We start from the raw sequence: 23350 nt of genomic DNA on the forward strand, positions 1-23350 counted from the left end.
CTGTGGTCTCATGTGACGACAGCAAAGTGCAACCCAGAGAAGCCGAATTGTGTACAAATTTGGAGAGTGCTGTGAAACACTCCAGCACCTCGCCTCTAACTACATCCAACCTTTTGTTGTGTGATGGCCAGATGGCCCTGCAGCCCGTGGAACAGATTCCTCTCAGAGTGTGTTTGTGTGTGTGTGTATGTGTGTGTGTGTGTACTTCTGTCGTTGCGAGGACCACTTTGAGTTTTAGACCTTGGGAGTGAGGACATTCTGTCCGGTCCTCACACCTTCAAAAGGCTGTTTGAGGGTTCAGCCTTGGTTTTAGGGTTAGGATTAGAAGGTTGGGATTAGGGTAAGGGGCTAGAGAATGCATCATGTCAGTGAATGTCCTCACAAAGACACAAGTGGATGTGTGTGTGCGCGTGTGTGTGTGTGCGCGCGCTTGTGAGAGTCAGTTTTTCTGCCTGCTGGGGGGGGGTCAGTCAGATCAGGGCAGCTTGGGCTGCACATACGGCGTCATCATCATGAATTTTTTTTTTTTTTTTTTCCCAATTGACAGCGAGGACGCGCAAGCAAGGCACAAGGAAGGAGCACCAGAGAAGGAGCACCAGAGAATTGTGGAGATTGTCTGTCTGTGTGCACTGAGCTACACCTCTTTCTCCTCTCTCCACGTGAGGAGGAGAGGGGTGGGATGAAAAGGAGACAGGACAGCAAACCACAGCAAGGCTTCCGCTCAGCGGAGAGAAGGTAAGGAGTTTCAGGTGGGGAGAAAAAAAGGTGGAAACCGAGAAGAATGGGATCATACCACAAGAATGATAGCCTCATACAAAAACCAAGGACACCACTTCCTAGTGATGCTGCTATACATAGAAGCGGATCATTATTTCCTTCTCATTCTCCACTTGGCAATCAAATCAATCCCCCCAGTTCCCAGTTCCCTGTACCATTCACACACACAAGCAAAAAAAAAAAAAAAAGCAAAGACAGCAGACAGCATACAATATCCAGCTCTCCAGAGGTCTGGTCTGCTGCTGCTGTGCAGTTTTTTTTTTTTTTTTTAGATATCATCAAAATTTAGATGGATTGTCATGAGACACTCGTGTCCCCTTTGGATTAATTTCTGTAGGTTTGCTGATCCTCTGGCTTTTCCTCTGGTGTCATCATCGGGTCAAATTTTGTGAAATACTCTGGTTTATGACCAATTACCTATAAAACTTTGCCATCAGCCTCAGATGTACGTCGTGTTTGGTGCTAACATGCTATTCTAAGATGGTGAACAAGGTAAACATTACACCGGCTTCATTTCCTCGTGTTAGCATTCTCATTGTGAGCATGTTAGCATGCTGATGTTAGAATCTTAGTCTTGTAATTAATATTCCTAGAGAGGCCAATTCCAAAGTCAGGTCCAGTGTCGATGTAGATCAATGTGGTTTTAAATGTTCTTTTGTTAGAATCTTATCTCAAATCCCGTTGAAAAGAGCATAGCTGCAGCCCTTTGTCGGCTCGTCACTCCGTCACCCTTTCAGACCAAAACACGGCACTGCCACAACATCTGTCTGTGACACACATATATTTTTTTTCCTGTGCACAGAACATATGTTTTAGCTAACACCCAGTAATTCACGGATAACATAAAACTAAAATGAATCTGTAAAAACCAAACTCCGGTCACAGCTAACTTCATATGTCCCGTGATTGGTTACATTTGCTCAAAGCCACTAATGCTCTTGAGCCTAAATCCAAACATTAATTTGGGAAATGAAATCCCAACATTCGAGCCAAAACGAACTGAAGCCACTGAATCATAACCACCAACCGCAGATGTTAAGCGCGACTGACTCAAAAACTCATTATCTGTCTAAATTCTCTTCATCTGATCAAACAAGCTCAGCCAGTTGTGACAACATAAAGGGCCTATCAGGGCCTGGCCCATCTGTGGCGCCATGTTTGGTGTGGTTGTAACCTGGAAACCGTGCTTGCCAGGTCCCTAAATAACCTTCCCCAGCCCCCCTCTGAATGGCTTTTCTCTGCCTCAAGAGGACAGGATCGTTACAGTGTTTATTCCACTGAGCTGCCACTTAGCCTTAGTGGGGGGCAAGTGTTAATCTGCAGCGCCAGATATGCGACATATTCACAGCTGAGATCAGGGAACAAATGGAGTCCTAGTCAACATGTGAAGAGCAACTACGTTTCCAGGTGTTAATCAGCTGATTAACACCCGGAAACTCCCTGATCAATCAACTGCCGACGTCTCTTTTGTCGACAATACGGTAACGTTTGACCTCATTACTTCACATTAAACTTAGCAGCTGAAAGTAAATACGGGTTATATTTAAATCATAAAAAATCCAGACATCTGGTGGCCTGATAGAGGTTTAGACGCATGTCCACTCTGAGAACGCAAAGTCCCCGGGTCGATTACAGCTGCACGTCCTTCCCCCCGTGGGCCAGTGGGCCAATGATGTATGGACTAAGCCGAAGTGAATACGTCTAAGATGACCGTAAATATCAGTCTAGCATGGAGAATTATGATCTCTATAATGTCAGTCTGGAAGGAGAAAAAGTAATTTGTTCCTTCTGTCACCTTAACGATAAAGCCAATAAGTGTAATTTTTTTCTGTTCGCCTTTTTACTGGTAACGATGCAGTACTTTGTTTACCTGAGAAGCTACAAGCTAAGGGGGGCAAATGACTAATCCAAAGGGCATCTAAAGCGCAGCTGCATCTACGTTCCTGATTTTGTTTTCGCAGTCGACAGTTGGTGATTGGGTTTGGTTTGAATGTCAACCGGCTTCCATCCAATTACCGACTAACTGGTGGAACTACCTTACCGAGAGAACACCGGAGCGTGTGGATTAAAGTGAGGTTATCAGCTGCAGTTCAGCTGAAAGTGATATAATAAGCCAACTCGATAATAAGACGCACAAAATAACACAACCCACTGAAACCAGTGAGGAGAGAGAGGGCGAGAGAGCGATGGACAGGGAGCAGGTGGAGGTGGAGAGGGTGTTTATATAATGCCGAGGTAAATGCAGCCAAACATTCACTTAATGTCTTAACAGAACAAAGAAAAGTTTAGTCGCAGCCATCGATCAACACAAACCATAACACCCCCTCCGCTATTCTACTGTGTTACAGTAATCACATATTGTGTTCACTAATAGCCTAATTGCTCCATTTTTGTTTCTAATAATGAGTTTTTCTTTAGTTGTTATTTATGCATGTTTCTTTTCCCCTGGGAAGAAAGCCCAGTGACGCTTGTCTCATAAAGTACAGCACGTGTGTTCGAGGCAGAATGTTTCACATCTGTGCCTGAAAAACAGGCGCAGAAGCTGCAGTGAATCTGGCCCCGAGTACTTTACTTGGTATGAAGGTGTTTCCTCTTCTGTTTTGCCTAACAAAGACGCCATCTCGCATTTAATTTTTTTTTATTGGATTACACCGTGCAATAGTTACTGCAATTAGAAATGCAATTACGTAACATTTTCCCCCTGGCGTATGCAAACGCCACAACACACAGGGCAGCATCTCCTTCATTCGTGGGGTTCTCCCAATTCGGAAGATCACTTTATGACACATTAACTAAGCAGTTTACTTAGCAGTTGGTAGTTTAGACTAGACTGACACCGCCCTCCCAAGTCTGTCTTTAAAATATGCGCAGGGCACCGGAGACGACAGGGAGCAAGAGGAGAGGAAAAAAAGGTTCAGGATGACAACGGCTGGAGCGCGTCTAAGGCGTTTTGGTATAAATCCCCTCTGATTAACCTCCGCGGTGGAGATAAAAGCAGCGATATGCCTGAAACGACTTAATAATGTCAGGCACAGTGTAAAACACACACCGGCGGCTTTATACATTATGCACCAAAGGCCAGCAGAGGGACTGCAAAAAGATAACGTGACCTTCCCCCGAGAGAGAGACGAGCAGGCAGCCTCTCGGAGAGGAGAAGGGGCCACGAGGAGAGCGACGGGGGAAGAAATGAGAGGGTCAGCAATGAGGATTTAACGAGAGTCTATCATCTACAGTACGTAGTTGACTAAGAGAGGATGGAGGACGGAGAAGGAGGCGGGGGAGGAGGAGGAGACCACTCCAAAGGCCCCTGAGGACTGTTCACACTACTCCCGTTAGTCCTCACATGATTCAGCAAAGAGAGACACACTGGAAGATCAGCCTTTGTGGTGTCTTGGCTATATAATTCAGGAAGGACATTTTACACACTATAGTTTGGGATGGTAACAGTAAAACCAGCAACTGGCTTCACTGTTGTGCCTGATTGGTGTACGGATACTGGAGAATTTCCTGCGTAAGCGATTAGACTGATGGCTGCCATGATTTAGCGCTGTCACTAAAACCCAGCAATCTATGCCGAAGACTTCAAAAGCAACTGGTGTTTCTCAGTGTTGCTTGCCAAAAATTTGCTCCCAATTCCCGGGAACAATAGCTGCAGGAACCTGTGTGCGTGTGTGTGCCTCCGCGGTCATGTTCTGAAGACCATCATATGTACTGAAATAAAGACGCCTTCTCCACACCTCATTAATGCTATCACCTAGGTGTTGTCATATATTTCACAGCTGGCACCTTACAGATGTAAGGAAATAGGATATCACAGAAGCTAATGAACGGGGAAGAAAAAGTCACTGATAATCTGCAGTTCTGTGGTTAAAATCAAACTTAAATTATGGCCATAGATCCCAGGAATCCCTGGAAAAGAGTGATAGGAAGTCATCATGGGAAAGCCGTCAACTGACAGGAGGGGTTTAATGTAAAGACAGAAGACAGACACTGCACACCTGGAAAGGTGAGTAGTTTCTACTGTGTTTTCTTCCTGTCTAGACAACTGTGGAAAAGCAACGTCTCCACTGGAAGGCGGTGGTGCGGCGGCAGCTCTTTGAAACAGGGCGACACAGGTTTCACTCCAGGGTTTATTCCCTCGGTAAATACACTACCCTCGCTCCACACTCGACATCTGATATAAAAAAATAATCATAGCAAAATTATAATCACTAGCTGTGGTCAGAGATGGACTTCTATCATAACAGAGGTGGGGGAAATTGAGTTTTTAATAAAAGTCACATATTGGCATGATCTGTCCCCTCACAGATTTATCAGTCTAACTCTATTCTCAATCTCCCCACAGAGAATTTCTGTCTGGAATCAGTAATATTTTACCCCGAGCCACAGAAATAATAACAGCAACAAAACTGTGTTTGCTGTTTTGACACGTGGAGAGGCTGCTGCGACGGCTTTAAAACATTTGGGAGGATGGCGGGATCTAGCGTCGCCTTCCTCGTCTTGAAGGAGCCTCCTCTGAAGTGTTGTGATGGCGATAGTGTCGGCCTCCGCCCGGACGCCGTGGCCGCGCCTCCATCACTGCGGCTCTTTGAGATACCGCTCTGGCTCTTCTGGCGAATTTGACCCGGGCAATCAGCGAGACTTCAAACCCCGGCGCGTACCTTTGAACACACCCGTTAACGTCTGTTGCTAAGCACCGCTTTCCTCACGGCGCGGAGATTAGAGACGCAGGCGAGGGGAAACACTGGTGCTTTCAGCAGCTTCTCTGTCTCCCTGTCAGGCTATGCCTGTAACATAATGTACCGTCAGGGGCACAGCGTGCTGCTAATACTAATGCAGAACACAACGAGTTCACGGGTCCACACAAATTCAGGAAACGGCGCCAGTGTTATTGTACTGTAGGATAATTATCATGTGCATCATCAGCAAAAAGGAGCAGTGTCAACAAGCAAAGCAGTGCACACTGGAAATAAGTTGAATTCCAGCGTCTGCTTCCTCGGGTTGATTCTGCGTTTTGAGAAAAATGAGCTTTTATGGCTGAGAACAGAATAAGACTATGTGACTTTTTCGGCTGTATTTTTTTCTGTGTGGCCAGTCCGTCGGCCTCTGAAGGAGTCATTTATCCAGCGGCCTTCCCTCTGCTGGTGACTAAATGTGGACCAGACCGTGTCATGTCTGTGGGAGCTGCTGTGGCCAAAAGGCCCTACAGCCAGCCATGCATCATCAGATATTGATATGGTTCTGCCACAGCACCGTGGCTGACATTTGATTCATAGCTCGGGGGGCTCTTTTTGAATTCCTAACAGTCAACAAGGGATCATGGGGAAATGTCAACGCTGTGTTGGTTTGGGGCGCCTCAGTGACATGAGGCAGATTGGCCGGGACAGGTAGCTAACTTTGTCTTGAGCCACCGGCCCTTTAATGTGTGACTTTGTGTCTACGGAGGCAGAGGTGGATATAATTGTGCTTCAGTGGTTTTGGTTTAGTCGTAAAGAAGGAAGAAAAAACACACATAGAAAGCAACAATGACATTTATTTATTAAATGAGATTTAGGCCGCTATAAACCCTTGGACAAATCTGAAAATTCTAGATTACATCCAACGCTAACATTTGTAAAATTCTCCCTTCCTACAATATCTGCGCCTAGCAACCATGGCATGGTTGAGGTTAGGGAAGCGCTATGGTAATGGCAAATAAACTACCACTGAGGTATGGTTAGGATTAGGCAACTAAAACCCCTGGTTAAGTCGAGGGAAAGATGATGTTCACAGTTAATAAAAGTATCATAAGAGGTGAACTGTCACACCCATCCACCAGCCTGCCCTCCGCACCATTGTTTCCCACCAACTTTCAACCACGGAGGGCAGTGAGGCATTGCTTCTCAGCCCGCTGTTGAGCTACTCTCTCCCGTGCGCAAGGGGCAAGGTTTCAACGCCTGATCATGAGGTAAAACCGGGGAAAATGTCACGATGATGTCGGACTCCGCACACTGCTGCTCGCGTGACATTTTGGAGATGCGAGGTTTTCACTCAACAACGGCGACACGCGCGCGTTTATGCTGCAGACATGATATTAAGGTTATACCTGCCTTTTGGGGAAAATAGCACCCGCTCTTTTCTGCACTGATGAATGTGGCTTTTAAGAAACATCCCCTGACAGAAGAGGCTTAAACAGTTCACGATCCCTCTCACTGCCGACTGCCGTGCACACACACACACACACACACACACACAGATGAGCGACACAATATAATATGCACTTCACAGGCTGCAGATGAAATGAATGCAAATAACCTCATGAGAAAGCCTTTTGAGCGTGCCAGAAAAATCAGTCTGTGGCCCCTGCTCTTTTAACATTTAGTAGAAATCCGTCACGTGGCGCTTGCAGAGTAAGCACAACGCCAGATAGACTGTAACAAATGCTCATGCTCTCTTTTGTCACCTTTTCTTCTCTCAAGCTTCGTGAGCTCCTGCAGTAGGCCAGCAGAGAGAGCAGGAGAGGCACGACGACCGACTGAAAGGATAGTCAATAGCGAAGGAGAGACAAAAGGAGGAGACAAAAAAAAGCTAAGAACACTCAAGGTCCGTATCTATTGTGTGTGTATGTGCACGTTTTACTCTTAGGTCTGTGCCTCCTTTTGAAAATTATACACCACTGCTCGGTGCTGTCAGACAGTTTCTCTAATAAATGCGAGTCAACTAGGCCACTGAGCGTTGTACAGGAAATTTAACTAGCTGTTTTCCCTATTCCCTTTTTTAAAATATTTTTTCCTCCTCCCCCCGGCTCGTAACAAATTCCATAGCTGTGATAGAGAGCGAGTCTAGGAGTGATCGGAAGAAGACACAGAGACAAAGGAGACGGTGGGATCAGCGTCTCTCAACCTCCTCACACCTGGGATGCATCTTCCTCAACCACTGCTTGGTTAAGCTTTAAAAACGGCACTGAGAGTCAGCTTCGCTGGAGTGCCTGGCCGTTTGTTTGAAGTAGCTGCCACATGCAAACAAGGCGAAGCTGTAAGTGTGTTTCCATAAAGTGGCCCGGAAGGGGAGAAGCTTGACATGAGGGTTGTCGTAGAGGAGACAGCAAGAACAAGCAAGAGGGAGAGAATGACAAAAGGAGAGGAAGGAGAAAGGGCAAAGAGTATTTTGTCCATGCGTGTGGGTCTGTGGAACGACAGCACAGTGCGTACATACTACATACAGTAGGTAGGTGTGTGCGTACAGTCAGGCATACCTCTGCGAGTGCCACCTGGTTACGGGTGAGAAGGTGGGGGATTGAGAGGACCCGGGAAATGAGGCTATACAGCACGTAATGTCACAACGCTCAGCACTGACATTTCACACAGCAACTGGAAGAAAAACAAACAAGTAGAACGATGCAGGAGACTAAGCCTTTACAAACAGCTGGACGTGGATTAAATACTCCTGTCTTGAAAAGAAGTAAATTGACTTTATTAAGTGATGAGAGCACTGACAGCAAAATTTTAATTATAATTTAAAAGTAATGGTACTCTTTAAGAGACCTTTGACACTCTCTATGGTCAGCATTTTCTCCTTAATAGCCCCTCGACGTGTTTGCGCTTTGTACTTACCTCTACTTCTAGTAGCTTTCGGATTCAGAGGGCCCACCTACTGGACCCATGAGGGGCTCACAGGGAACGATGCAAACGATTCCAATTTTACCTCATGGATGTCAGCCACTCTCTCCGTCTCTAGATGTATGAAGCTGTATTGAGCCGCTAATGCAAACCCCCACATTTCCTACTGCTGCCACTTCACACTGAAAGCAACTGGCAAAACACTGAAATGCAACGTGAGTTTGTTTGGCTGCACTGTATCAATCAAAAGCATATAACTATAAGCAGCAGGTTTACTTATTCTCTCAACCCATAAAGGAACACTGCATTATTTTTATTTAGTTTTATTTAAAAAAAAAAAATAAATCAAAATCACCAAATTTGGAGGCACGTGATTTTCACCGGGCAGCGACGCTAACACCTGATCAATCCCTCATGCTATTTCTTTCGTTTTCCCAAATAGACATTACATTAACATATTTCTTATATTTTTTTCTATGTCGTGTAAATTTCGATATGACATGTGAGCCCGTTCCAGTGGACGAAAAGTGACGAAGAGACATCCTCACACAGAAGGATGTTATATCACACACCACCGGCAGGCTTTACGCTACTCCTTGTTTATGCCTTCAGTGCGGAAACCTCTCCCCGTCAACCTATAAGCGTCCGTCTGCGAGCGCGGTGTTTAATTTCGCCATCGGCGGGAACGCCGCTAGTTCATCAACCTGCACAGGAGAGGCAATGCGGGCCCTGAAATTCAGCCAGGGTGCAGAGGCAGGAAACAGGGCAGTGGGAATGGATTTGTTATGTACCTGCTGACGTACAACCGGGTGCTAAAGCAACAAATGTATAAATGTGCAATAAAAGTCTGAGCGTGTGCATTCTGCGCTGGTGGTTAAAGCTGAGGACAACTCTGCCGTCGTTATTAGTAATTCATCATCTCTTTACCGAAGGGGATGGATAAGTGCAGCGAGATGGGTCAAACTTTTCTTCACTTTTAAGCTCAAATGTCACAGGGAGTGAAAACTTTTCCTGTCAGCCTCTGACTAAAGCGTATGATAACTATTCATGCTGTGAGCTGTGGCCTTTTTTTTCCCCCCATAAAACACAAATCTGTTGAAGCTTTAGCACTGCTCTGTGTAGCCAATCGAATGGCTAATCAGCCCGTTCTACCCGGTTTCCCACTGCCGAGCTGTGCGTACGAGCCACCTCTGTGACAGTGGGAATGATTGGTACAAATGTTGCAAGTGCATGATTTGCTCTAGCCCCCAGAATAGCTCTTATTTGATCTGCTAAGTGCTTTGCGAGGAGATTGCGTCGGGTTAATTAGGACTCATGGCAACCCTGCCTGTCATCTGTATGCAGAGTTCAGCACTTCCTGTACCGGAGGGGAAGAAGTGCCATAAAAGGTCGCCCCAGAAACAGCCCTCTGTGACAATGACATCGGAGACGGTATTAACGGGCAGCATCAGGTCCACCTCTCAAATTTAGAGGTGATGCCTGTGACCTGAATCGGCAATTCAGCTGTTCTGGAAGCAGTTGTTACAAAAAAAAAAAGAAAAACAAAAAAAAATCAGCTGATAAGAGCAGAGGAAGTAAAAAGTTCAGTCAAAGTTCAGCCGCATTTATTTTGTGCATTCATAGTCCTCTGGTTTGGCAGAGCCCAGCTCTCGTGAAGGGGAAGTCAGGCACAGAGAAATGCTGCTATACACAGTGAATACCTATTTCCCTGTGATTTCACAAGCACACACACACACACACACACACACATTTACAAAATATGTGAGAAATATGTGAAAACCCTCATGCAAAGATTATGCGTTACATATATGACCTCTGTGTTTCCCAGGCGGCCCAGTGGGATAGCATAAAAATACATGAAGATGGAGAAGGAGCTCCATCCATAACCCGGTGGACAGTGGTTCCAGGCACAGCGCAGACCTTAACTAGCTGGCTGTTGTATACTCATGGGCAGGCAGGCTGAAATATGAGGGCTGAGGACACGAGGTCTTCCCAGAATGCTAAACTCTCTCTTTTTCTCACCCTCTATATCTCTCACCCTCTCTCCCTCTCTCCCCGCTGTGCCCTGCAACCAATCTGACGCCTAATTAATCCTGAAGGTCTTTTGTTCCGCTGAGGTTTCCCTCTCTTTCCCCCCACTGCACTCCATCCATCCTCACCTCCCTCGCTCCCCCCACAGCCTGCCTCTCATCCTTCCCCCTGCCATCGCGGTTTTTATCCCACACACTCACACATGCACAGACCTTATACCAGCCTTTCCCATTTTGTCTCCCCCAGGGGAGGTGAGGTACAGTCCCAGAGAGCAGGACGGTGCTAACAGATGTTTTGCTTTTCCTCTTCTTTTCATCTTTGGGGTAATTTTGTAAAATGAATGACTGCTGTTACATTTATTCCCAGTATTCTACTAATTATGATCATATGAGAGACTTTCGTGGTTTTATTTATGGAGGTATGCAGCAATGCGGAGACAGTGATAAACAACAAAATGACATTTAACTGCAGACTAATGCTAAGATGTGTATTCTTCCAATAGTAACCCCAGAAGGCTCAGGCTTCCTGTCTTAAAGGAGTAGTTCAACATTTAGGGTGCACTTATTTGCCTTCGTGTCAAGAGACAGATAAAACGATTAATCTCATGTCTGTACACTAAATATGAGGCTACAACCAGCAGCCGGTTAGCTTCGCTTACCATCAAGACTGGGAAAAGGTGGCAACAGCAAGCCTGACTCTGTCCAAACCACAATAACAAAAATCTGATCAAAAACAACAGTGTCAAAATGGCAATTCATCGTTTTCCAGTGGAGGCTATTTCTGAGGAAGGACGACAGAAGGAAGTGACTGCTCCAGGCCAATAACTAGACCTGCACACAACACCTCATAAAATGGTGTACTGCTATTTTTGTACAAAAATACAGATTTCATCAATAGAGGTGCTAGTAGGTGGATTTTGTTTTCTTCGGATAAAGCCAGGCTAACTGTTTCCTCCCGTTTCTAGTCTTCACGTTAATCTAAGCTAATTGTCTCCTGTCTGTAGCTTCATATTTACCGTACAGACATGACAGTGGTATAAATCCCCGAGAGGGATACCCTCTACAGAGGTCTGGGGGGGGCCCAGTGGGTCCGAGTGATCAGCCAGGCATGTGAGTAGGTGGAGAGGGACAATCGGTGCCGAGGGATGTGTGTCTGTGCAGCAGAACAGGACTGATACTTTGGACATTTCCTTTTGAGGATATAATATGGTCTCACGGCTGATTATTATTCTGTGAAAACCCCAATCAACAATAAGCAGCTCAGACGTCTGACACCGTATTTGTAGACTAATTGCAATATGTCTGTGAAGATTCCCAGTCATCCAGGCCATGGTATTTCCAAGTGCTGTACGAAGGCAGTTTCGGGTGAGAGGCGAAATGTCTTCCAGAGCCCCACGCAAATCCAGTTGCACTAGATGAACTCATCTATGAATAAAAGGCGAGCTGCCACACCATTAAGAAATATTCGTAACTAAAAATACGATTCAAGCTTAATGTTGGGTGAGGGCAGGGTTAATGAACTTCACAGAGCACAGAGATGAAATATGTGCTGAAAGTCCCACACCCCCTCAGCTCAGCAGAATCTCTACGGTTTAGGTTTGATAGTCAATGATCGTACTTTCGATTAGTGCCAGTGTCACCTCTGTCTGGTAACTGGTCCATAAATCACAATTAAAAAGACCCATTGTGTTATCAATGTGTTTAGAAGAGGATTCTTAAATATCAAGTTTTATCTTTTCTTACACAAAACAGTCGACGTTAGTTTCGTTACTGCACTGAATTAAAGAAAAACAGGACATTTTTTTAACTGACAGCCGTCTTCATTCCCCCACCAAACAAACTACTCCCAGAGATTCGGCGAGAGGTTTTGAAAGGATTTGGGCGGAATAAGTGGATTCAGAACTGGATTCAGATTCGATAAGGTGCCATCAAACCCGTCCCTAGCGGCCATGCAGTGGCAGCCCCAAATTCCCATTTCTCTCCCCTGCAGAACCATGAAACACTACAGGACACACTTTAGAAAACATCTTTAGTAATCCATTTCGGAATAAAAAATGCATTCGTATAGGCTGGAAAAAAAAAAAAGACAGGAACAGCTCCTCTCAGTGTGACATCAGGTCAACGCTCTCGATCCGCTCACTCCGAGCCATAGTTACGTTTCAGCAAATGCCCCCCTACATTCAAGCGACCCCTAGTGGCTGTAGTAATTATGGCAGGCCCAAAGGACGAAGTCCGCATAGACACGAGAGGCCGCTGTTCTTGTCCCGTTTCAAACCGATGGTCATCATTGTTTCTTTCGACCAAGACCACGATCTTTATCTAACCTTAGCCACTGTAATCGTGACAATGAGGGTCCTTTAACCTCAACAAAGTAGTTATTTTAACCCAGACCAGGATCTTTCCCAAAACCCAACCAAGTTGTTTTTGTGCCTGAGCCCAACCAAACCTTTTACCATTGCATTGTCAGAAAAGGGGGACTTATTTGAACTATGCTTTCAAACAGTTTCTGCGGGCGAATCTCCTGCCATCGGTATGAGCGCTAGCTCAGGAAACGCTGCTCTGGGTTGTATCAGAAGCTCGACACAAACGACCTGAGTGGTCGTCCAGGTAGGTGGACTTGCTGACCGTGCCTGTCCAGCATTAGGACATTCGGTCCTTAGTGCCAGTAAATATCTTTTCATACAAATATGACGGACGTCATGCTGTTCGATTGCATATTTATCTTAGAACTGATCAATACTACACTAGTGCACTAACAAGTAAAGAAAGTTATATTTCCTCTCATTTGTGTTTTCTTCCTCTCTTCTTAGTGTCTTAAATTTCAGTCAAAACATGCCAGGGTTCGAATAGTGTTTATTTAGAGTATATTAAGGAGAATACATCGAAAGTAGCTGCAGAAAAAAACCAGGAAAGTCATGTGTTGTGGTTCTGGCTGCTGAATGTGCGTTTAAACCAATGCTTGGGTGACACATCTGTTGATCCGCTCACTGTATGTCACCACGTTGTCCTCATGAGCAATCCCATCTCCCGGCTGTGATGCGTCCTGATTTGAGTGTGCGCACGTCTCCGTTCAGTGTGTATGACAGAACGGTCCATTGCTCCAGGCACGAAGGTCATTTAAAGGCTAGACATCCAGACCTCTCCACCCCCCCTCCCCTCCCTCCCTCCCTCCCCCTCCCGCCTGAGAGCCAGAGATAAACCTACACATGCCAGCCACACAGGACCAATAGTGGTGATTTATCGGAAGCCATTTGGTACCTGAACGCCTATGAAATTGTAATGAACTTGATTATACTTTTAATGAAGTGTGAGAGGTTCTTCAGAAATGATCATTGCCACGCTCTAGCTCACAGCTAGGGGCTGTGGAGGGGAAAGGCGCAGGGAGAAAGGAGGAATGCGGAGGGCGGCGAAAAACAACGAGGACTTAGTAGCAGCAACTGAGGATCCTGTAGGGCGAGCAGAGGTGCAGACGGGAGTGCCATGCTCCTTTGGAATAGATTACAGGGGCGTTTTACTGTACGTGCGAGGTGGCTTGACCCGACCGACCCCATTTCAATTCCTCCCTGCTAAGGGATTTTCCCTCAAAGCTGCAGGCCGATGCGGTACATTAGATTCAACGGCCTGCAGCCTCATAGGTCACATTTTGCATACATATTGGACAACTGAGGATGATTCTAACCTTTCCATGTACAGGGGGCTCCCATTCAGACGGGGAAACATTATTGTTCGGTAATTTCACACACAAATCTCCGCTCTCCCATGCTGCCTGTTCTTTAAATACCACATGATGATGTAAGTGGCTGCTAAAAGGGCAGACTGGCAGCCCAGATGCAAACAGTGGCTTTTTGCTCACATTATTATTGTACACTAAGTGGCAAACCGTAACGAGATACTTTATGGATTCACATACGGAATTCCCTTTTCGCTTTCATTCGCAGAGGTCAGAGATCTGGAGTAGTTTTAAAACGCAACCAGACCTGGTGGTGATCTTTAAAACATCATTCCAGTTCGTTACAACTTGCATAGTTGTCATCTTGGCCTTGGTAATATTGTACTCACCAAAGTAATGGCTAACTTTGGAGAACATGTTGACATCGCTTAATCTGATGATCATTTTCTTATTTAACAGAATTGAATTGGTCATGCTATAAAATATCAGAACAGTGAAAAAAAAAATTAAAAAAAATGCTCATCACAAATCATTAAGCCTAAATGTCCAGTTGCCTGTTCTGTCTGTCGAAAATCCCAATGATCCCAATGATATTCTATATTCACCGACAGAAATTGCCATCCAGCAGATTACGAAACCACGTGGAGGCAGAGACGTTCGTCAAAAACTGTGTACGTGGGATCTCTACATGAGGGCACTCCATCCCGAGGTTCTTGATGAGGAGTTATCTTTTCGGTCTCTCATTCCGCCCGGGGGTGATTAATAGAAGTCAGCCCATCCTGCTGTTGCTTCGAGTTTTTGTTGTATATACACCAGGTGCATGTAGAGGTAGTAGGAAATCCGCTTCTTCCCATAGCACTTACGAGTTTAAAGTTGGATCATATGAGCTGAAACGTGCAGATTGATATAAACATCTATAGGTTTCTACGTTGACAAATGAATATGAATTTCTTAAAAGGTGTTAAGTTTCCTGCTGAATCTGCAGCTAAAAGGTAAAAACCTGAAGGACGTTAGTTTTCAAATATACTCAAAACCTTTTCTAGCTTGTGTGTCCTTTGTACAGCTCAGTTGTGGAGTTACTTGATATGGAAGACAGCAGCTGACAAGAGAGATATTTATTTGGCGTAAACTAATTATTGGCTCCTGGTCAAAAGACGTGTGCACATTGTTCTACAGCTCTGGGTCAGTTGGGGTGTTTTTTAAAAACGAAAAGCTCAACATTTGTCTGCTCAGAGAATCTGTGCTCGGAGTAAAGAGCAGCGGGCTGAGGATGCACGGACTAATCCAAAGCTGGTGCTGAGAATTATGCCGGACATCATTTCTCTAAAAAACAAAGATCTCTATGTGCCTTGCTAAGATCTGGTATCTTACCAGTTGCTTTTGAAACCGGACGGTTTGTCAGTCAGGAAGAAGAAAAGCAGATTTGTTCAACGCGCCGTGTGAGTGATAGAAAACAAGCTGTATTTTGTTTTCTATTGTCCTGTTTCACTGGGAGTTGCACAGCTATTTGTTTAGTAAGAGAAAAACAGATACTGTCTTTGCAGATATGGATGATGTACAAAGACTGAGTTGGCTGTTCGCATATGAAATATTTAAATTATGCCAGTTACGTGGAGAAAGCTCTCTGTATGTAGCAGCTCTTTTCTAACAGCAGTTAGTTTGGATTTTTTTACCACATAAATATGTTCTTGTATGTAGGAAAATAGCAGTTCTTCTAATATTGTAGCTTTATATACACACACACATATATATATATATATATATATATATATATATATATATATATATGTATTACTGAGAGATGCATCTTTTGTAAAATATCGCTGTCTTGTACTCCTGTGTGGGATGGGTCAGGTGTTTGGCATGACACAGAAATAAAACTAAAACTCAACTAAAACTAGAGTTAAATACCACATACGTGGGGATACATGGGTGTATACGTACACATACGTGTATAGTATTGTCTGCTTATTCATTCCGGTGTTGTTTCCTTTAGAAACCAAGTCGAGACAAGTCCATTTTATTTATATAGCGCCATCACAAATAACAGAAGTTATCTCAGGGCACCAGGTCTAGACCGGACTCTCTTTATAATAGTAACAGAAACAAATCCTCACATGACAGAAAGCTTGAATTGTTTCACATTTTTTCTGGAAAAATTACTAAGATCATGAAGCTGTTGATGATAATTCTGTTGATAAACTTACTGATTAATTTATGCGGCAAGAAGAATCTGCAGTCAAACCATCAGACAGGCTGTTAACAAGCCAATTCTCTTTAAAAGATTTTTTCTACACATATTTTAACCTGCCTGAATAAACACTCGACAGCCTCAAGAGTTATTTTAGTAGAAAGTGATACATGCAGATGTTTTATCAGGCAATCTGCACGGCGCCGCCAACAGTACGGTGATAATCACGGTCGATCCTGCGAGTAGAGTCTAGTAGCTGCAGTAGCTGCCACTCTGTGTGTGTCTGGCGCCATCACTGTCCACATGCTGTGGCTGTTACATTATCTGCAAGGTCTCCGAAGCTGTTAATCAACTCCTCTCGAGTGCGTCGCTCACACCTTCTCTCTCTCTCTGCCCGACCTGGCGGGCTTCTATCTTAGACAGGGTGCTTGGCCGGGCGATGGCTGTCGCTAATTTGTTGTGGCAATATTAATTAATGATCAGCCTGTCACAGCTGTTTATATTCAGACAGATTAGAAGTGGGAGAGATTAGACAAAGAAAACAATCTGTGAGGGGCTCGGCGGCTGACAGCGGTCACCTTCACGTGTCTGAAATCATATTCAATTTGCCGTGGCGGAGGCAGGGAAATTACTCCGCTTGACCAGTCTGTATCCTTCTCTATCTGTGATGCTTCACATTTAGAGATAACTGAATCAAATCATATCGAGCCACAAAAAAAACAAACAAATGCAGTTGTATTTAATCACAGATGACGTGATGAAAATTGTAAATATTCTGTTGCACCTTTATGTGACCAAAAGACAAACACGCTGAAGTTTTCACGCTGTTTTCCTCCATCTACGCTAATTTTCACTCAGCTCGGCCACCGAGCGCATTTCCCTATTCAAATGGACCTTAATCCGAGGTGGCAGAGTGCAGCGTCCTGACCACCGACCTCTGTACTGTCCTTCCTCGGGGACCTGCTGACTCTCTACCTTCCCACTGCTGCTCACACGTCTCAGGCTCAGTTGAGCCGGCAGCGCCGCAGTGCATTCTGACGGCAAAGGGAAGATAAAGTGGCCGGTGGAGGCCTGAACAGTGGGGTAATCCTTCCACGTGGTAAAACGGGTGCCAGGGTTACTCCGGCACTTTCTCACATCATTGTGCGGGCTTTAATAGGGCAAAACAATACAGACTAGAAGCCGCGTTTAGAGCCAAGTGTAACCAGGAAGTCAGGGACTAAATATTTCATATCTTCAATATTTTGTAAATGGACTTTTCTACAGATACTGAACATTTTAGTAAAATATCAACTAACAATGCATTTAATTTGCTTCCCACAAAAATAACAGATCTTACAGTGCAACAGAGCAACCGAAGCATTATCAACCTTTTTTAGGGTTTTAGTTTTATACACTGGCAGCACTTAAGCTTCCCAGTGCATGAAACATGATGTGTTAACTGACATTTAACCAAAACCGCGATCCTTCCCTAACTTTAACCAAAGTCCCTCTGTTGCCTAAAACTAACCCTAGACAGGACTCCGGATGCGAACCGCGGTCTTTGTGTCAAGGTCCTGTACGCCCACCATCCACCACGACCAACTCCGGGTTACTTTCATACTTACTTTCGTACATAAGTGTAGCGCTTCATTTGTGGAAAAAGTGTTGCCTAGGAACAGTAGTCATGTTTGTTTCCACAAAATAACTTGGTAAACAGTTTAGTATTATATTCTATGGACGTAATTACTAGGAGGCAGGGTTGGAGGTTGGGTGAAAATGTTGCAGTGCACAAGCCCTTTAGCATGGCGCTGTCAGGTTCACTCATACGATGGCTCTGACAGTCGTTTACTTATTTTGTTAAAGCAAATATTAATAATGCTGGTGAGGACCTTACCTCTTTAGAAAACAACCCATAACATCATACAGTCCCTCAGAGAACTGGCTTTGTGGCCAGAAGATGACTACACCCGAACAGCTAGGGATACAGTATCTCCCTTGCCTGCACCGAGAGAGCCGCTAAATGTGGATGACGGTGGTTGTACTGAGCATCTCTCAGGAATGAATTCAGTGGAAATCAGTCAACGTAAGGCAAGATATCTCTGCCGAATGCGGTCCCGCTTGATTTCCCTGGATGAATAAAGGTTAAACGAAGGAATAAAAAATTAAAGTCCTGGCTGCGAGATAAATAGCTCTTTAATGTCAAGCAGACTGTGGACCAGTGCCTCATTTCTAGGGAGATTGTTAAAGTCAATTCCCATAGACATACGCAAAGGAGGGATGGAGGAAGGTATAGGCTGTATTACTGCAGGAAGGAGTCTATTCTAGGTAGGATGTGCACTAAGACGCCGATATATTTGTTTTGTCAATGTCAGTTGAGCTCCGTTGTTGTATTTTATCAAATTGCTTCATTTCTCTTCTGTGTGTCAAGTAATTAACAGACAGAAAACCTCTGATAAGGTCGTATAATCCCATCACAGGATTATTTTCATTATTAATACATCTGAGAATTATTTTCTTTGATAATCAGTTGATTGGTTTGGTCAATAAAATGCCAAGAAGTAGTGAAATGTGCACATCATTATTCCCCGAAGCCCAAGTTAGCATCAGTTCAAATTGCTTTGTTTTCTCCGAGCCACAGTCAAACAACCCAAAGATGTTGAGTTTTCTGTCATAGAAAACTGGGAAACCAGAAAATTTCCACGCTTTAGAAGCTGGTACCAGAGGACTTCAACTTTAAACGATTAATCAGTTATCAAAATTGTTGCCTCTTCAGCCCAAGAGTACCGGTTGGTTTCTGGGTGCCAAAGGTAAAAATGAAACTGTCATGTATAATGGGGGTCAGTAGGGACCCAGGAAGATATTTTCGCCCCCAGGCCCCCCGGGAGATTAATCCAGCCATGTCCCCATCACTGTACTTAAGTGCCGAAGCCATTTCTTCTGCTCTGCATCCCTGAATTCATTTTACAAGAGTGAAGTAGAAGTGTTGTCCTAACCCTGTGCTTTACCTCTGACCTTGTGTTAGACATCAGCTGCTGGTTCAACTTGTAGGTCTTTATCAAAGTAAACCAATCAATCAAGAGGTCGTGTATGAAAGGGAATCATTCAAATTCATGAAAAACCATTAAAACAGCCTCCATGGCCCGGAGGATTTCTTTTGTGTGAATAAGAGGGTATGCACATGGGTACATCTACAAAAACAGCTGTGATATTTGAGTTCGTTTTCTGATGACCAGTGGCATTCGACAGGCATGGAGCTCGATCGGTTAAAATAAGAGGCTAAGAAATAAGAAAAAATGTAAACAGATGTTTCTCTTTTTCTTGTGAACTGCTGAATAGTTTTATCACTTCAGCATCCGCTGGGAGAATCAGTCTGAAGGAATCTTTCGCAACTGCGGTCGCACGTAGACACCGCTTCTTCTTTAAAGAACCAATCTGGTTGGTTCTTATCCTCACAGACTGAGTCAACAGTCGTGGCAGAGTTCGCATTAGATCACTACAACGTTCAGCAGCCAGCTCGCCGGAAACGCGGGTTCATCTCGGATTCCCGCCTATTAAAATTCTGGTCTTATTTTCTGTCAACTCCGCGGTTGTCACAGCAACTTTGAGTTACTAATGATAACGATAATTCTTGCTAACAAACAGTTACACCGATACTGGCTTCGCAGTTGCAGAACCAAGTTAGAGAATAGCTTTGGACATAGAACCCTTCCCATTTTCCCTTTTCTGTTTTTCAAATCGTAGCATCATTAATGCACACGAATCAAAATAAATAAACCGTTAAAAAGGTTAATGCTAAATACTGGATAGGATCATTAACGTCTTCTCAAGCAGCTTTACCCCGCTACAGGTAGAGCCAGTTGAAAGAGAGCAGACCGAGCTGGCATACACGTAAGTTGGCATTGCACCATAACTTTTTCATTACCCCCAGACCACAGCTGGAAACCACCCCCACATTACGCATCACATCTGCAGTGTCAACAGCCAGTGCCCATGCAATCAACGCTCGGCACGAAGACTGAACATAGAGAAAGTCTACGGGAGCTGGAGGCTTTTTGCGCCGACGTACCGCAGCAGTTCAGACACGTATCACATCACACCCACAGACACATGCCTGGTCACATGTTTATTTGAACATGCGTGTGTACACATCCTATATGCACTTTTGTCCTTTACCAATGAAAATAAAACGGCTCTCGAGCAGACAGCACGGCTGACTTTCAAGAAATTCCACAAGCGAGTGCTTTCTGGAACTAAACGGGTGCAGCAAATCCTCTTAAAATCCTTTTAGACACCGTGGCAGCAGGGAGAAAAAAAAAAAAGTTTCTCCCAGGCAAACATGTGCAGGTTTGTTGGGTTGATGATGTCGCGCTCTGGGGAAGGACGCTCTCGCCAGTTTATTTTTCAGGGCTGGAAAAGAATTTTAATACGACACACACCCTACAGGTCGCAGAGAAGCACAAGATGGCGACAGGAGGCTTCGGGGAAAGACTTTGGGGAAAGGATGCGAACGGCTTAATTCTAAGATTGAAGACTTCAAGAGCGCGGAGCTTTACACGTTACTTTGCGTTGTATTAGGACAGAAGAGGGAAAATGTTAAGTTTCTTTTTCAGTTGCCGGCGTGTCAGTGAGCTGGACAGCTGGAATATACGGTTTTTCTCCACACAAACAATCGTAAACAACTAAAATCAGTGTGACTATCTACTCAGGGCAGTTTTACATTAGATGAAATTCTGCAGCTGAAATGAAGTTTTAAATGGCTGTCAACAAGTGCCAGCCAATCCAGCCACCGTGTCTTTAGGCTCTCCAATTTCCTCAAGTTTCTCAAAAACTAGTTTCCTCGCTCTGATTGCTATTTACATATTTGGGTAAATGAGCATGGGATTGGGATTTGTTTGTCAGTATGCTCTTTGCATTTCTATCTCCTTTGGGCAACAGATTGAATTAATGTTTGTAGACACTGTGATGCCACACATGAGGAAACAGGAGATTTTGCAAAATTACAAGACTCTCCCAATTACAGCTCTACAAACACTGCGAAAAAAAACTCATTTGGGTTATGATGCAGTCTTCTCTTATGTTAGAGGCACAAGGACAATAATTAGCTTCACTTTCCTGCTTTTCAATGAAATAAACCAACAACCAGATATTGTTTACTCAAGACCCCGACTTTGCAGAACCCACACGACTGCACCCACGCACAAATGGGTCACTGGCATTTTCACTATATGCACTATTTTTTGACAGGGTAAATGTTAGCTTGCTTTCACACCTCTCTATCAGCGCTGCCACTGTTCTTCCACCCCCACTCCATTTAGCTCCTATCTCCTTTCCTCTTTAATTACTTGTTGGAAGGCTTTTTGCTGCACGCCTGCTGTTTTGGTCATTACAGGCCCCTGTAGGAAGTGGAGTGGCTGCCAAAGAAGCTTAACAGAAGACCGGCGCTGGGGATGTATCTGCACTCACCTGGGGTAAATGAGGACAACTCTTCCTGCTGGCTTTGAGGCCCGTCTTCCCCTCAGGGGCTGTCCTGATGTTGAACAGGGCCCGAAGAGCACACTGGGCCGCCTGGGTCTTGGCCAGCTTCTTGCTGCGACCGCAGCCCTCGAATATCTGTCCGTCCACGCGCACTGCCATCACAAAGCTACGCAGCCGTCGGCCTTCAGCTCGCTCCGAAAGGCAGGCATAGCGCAGGCCTGGCCGGAGCTCATTTAGCAACGCCACGGGGCTCTTGGGGACCTCGGGTTCTGGAACGATCCCACCCAGCCTCTGCTGAGCCTGCACCATCAGGTCCAAGGTGTGGCGAAGCAACCGTCCGTGTCTCAGCAGCTCGCTCGATAGGAGCTTGCTCTCAGCTGCCGGGTTGCAGAGCGAGAGGCCATCGGAGCACGACGAAGACTCAAACTCCTTAAAGAGCGTGTCAGGGAAGTCCGCCTGGTCCGAGGTGAAGTCGGCCGAAGGGTTAGAGATGTTTCCCATGGCTAGGTGGGCCTGAGGAGCGTTGGGGAACTGGATGAAGGACTTGAGGGCTAGCTCGGCAGCCCTCATCTTGGCTTTCTTCTTCGTGGGGCCTGTGCCCTCGAAGGTCAGCCCGTTCACCTCCACAGCGATGGAGAAGACAGGAGCGTGCACCGGGCCTGTCTGAGACACCATGCGGTACTGCAGGCCCGGCCGGAGCTCATTCAGCTGCACCAGAGCATTCTTTGGAGCCTCAGACCAGGACAGTTTCTTATAGATCAGGCGGAGTTGGCACAGGTGCCCGTTGTTATCTTCCTCCAGCGGCCGCTTCCTCTTCAGACCAGAGCTGTCGCCTCTTGTCGAGTCGGAGTAAAAAAGCGACTGGCACTCTGCAGATCCTATGGCGCGATCCTCTAAGTTACCAATGTTACGGTTTTCCTTTACCTCAGCACTGCTGGTACCTGCAGTGAATACAGCAAAACAATACCGTGTAATTCAATGTGATAATAAAAATACTCAAAACACGGTGAAGAAAAAAAGCATTCATCACTATGAGACACTCACACATATCCTGGCTGAGCAAAATGAATCAAGCAAAATCTCTCGAGGCAGATTGAGCCACTTGATACACAATGAAATGGTAATGAACAAATCTACAATCATTTCCCTGAGCCGAGCCCACTTCATACCACAGGGCTCTGTAATGTTGAAGTGTTTTAAAATCCAAATACAAATCCCCTAAAAATGGCGATGTTATCTGCCAAATCATTCTGTAATCTGCCTCCAAATTGGTTCTGAATCTGTTTCGTAAGTGGGAAACACTGGTCCCTGTGGCCAACGCAAAACATCAATCCTGTTTGTGATGGGGGTGGGGATTGCACGGAGTGGCAGACATTCCAAGAGAGGATGAGAGGAATGTCTGTGGCCCGCTTTATTTCACACTTCTATCCTCCACAAGAGCAAAGTCTGAACAGCTGTGATACGCTCTTCAAACCTAGTTACGGGGAAGTGGTGGCGTGTTGCATTTCTGATGAGAAATGAACAAACATGGGGTGTTCAGATTTTGCCACAAGAATCTTAACGGTGAAAAGGGAGGCTGGGATCAAGTGCCGGCATTCAGTGTTGGGCTGAAGCCGACAGTAGCTCT

At 45.2% G+C, this 23350-nt stretch overlaps 1 protein-coding gene across 1 annotated transcript in view; it reads right to left on the bottom strand.

The window, feature by feature from the left end:
• The window catches only part of adarb2 (adenosine deaminase RNA specific B2 (inactive)), a 172242-nt gene that overhangs the window by 38880 nt on the left and 110012 nt on the right, over positions 1-23350 (bottom strand). Inside the window, exon 4 of the mRNA XM_040126864.1 lies at positions 21712-22664. Coding sequence (XP_039982798.1) covers positions 21712-22664 — 953 coding nt within the window. The remainder of the gene's footprint in view (positions 1-21711; positions 22665-23350) is intronic.

The sequence above is a fragment of the Xiphias gladius genome, chromosome 5 (assembly GCF_016859285.1).
Source record: "Xiphias gladius isolate SHS-SW01 ecotype Sanya breed wild chromosome 5, ASM1685928v1, whole genome shotgun sequence".
NCBI lineage: Eukaryota > Metazoa > Chordata > Actinopteri > Istiophoriformes > Xiphiidae > Xiphias > Xiphias gladius.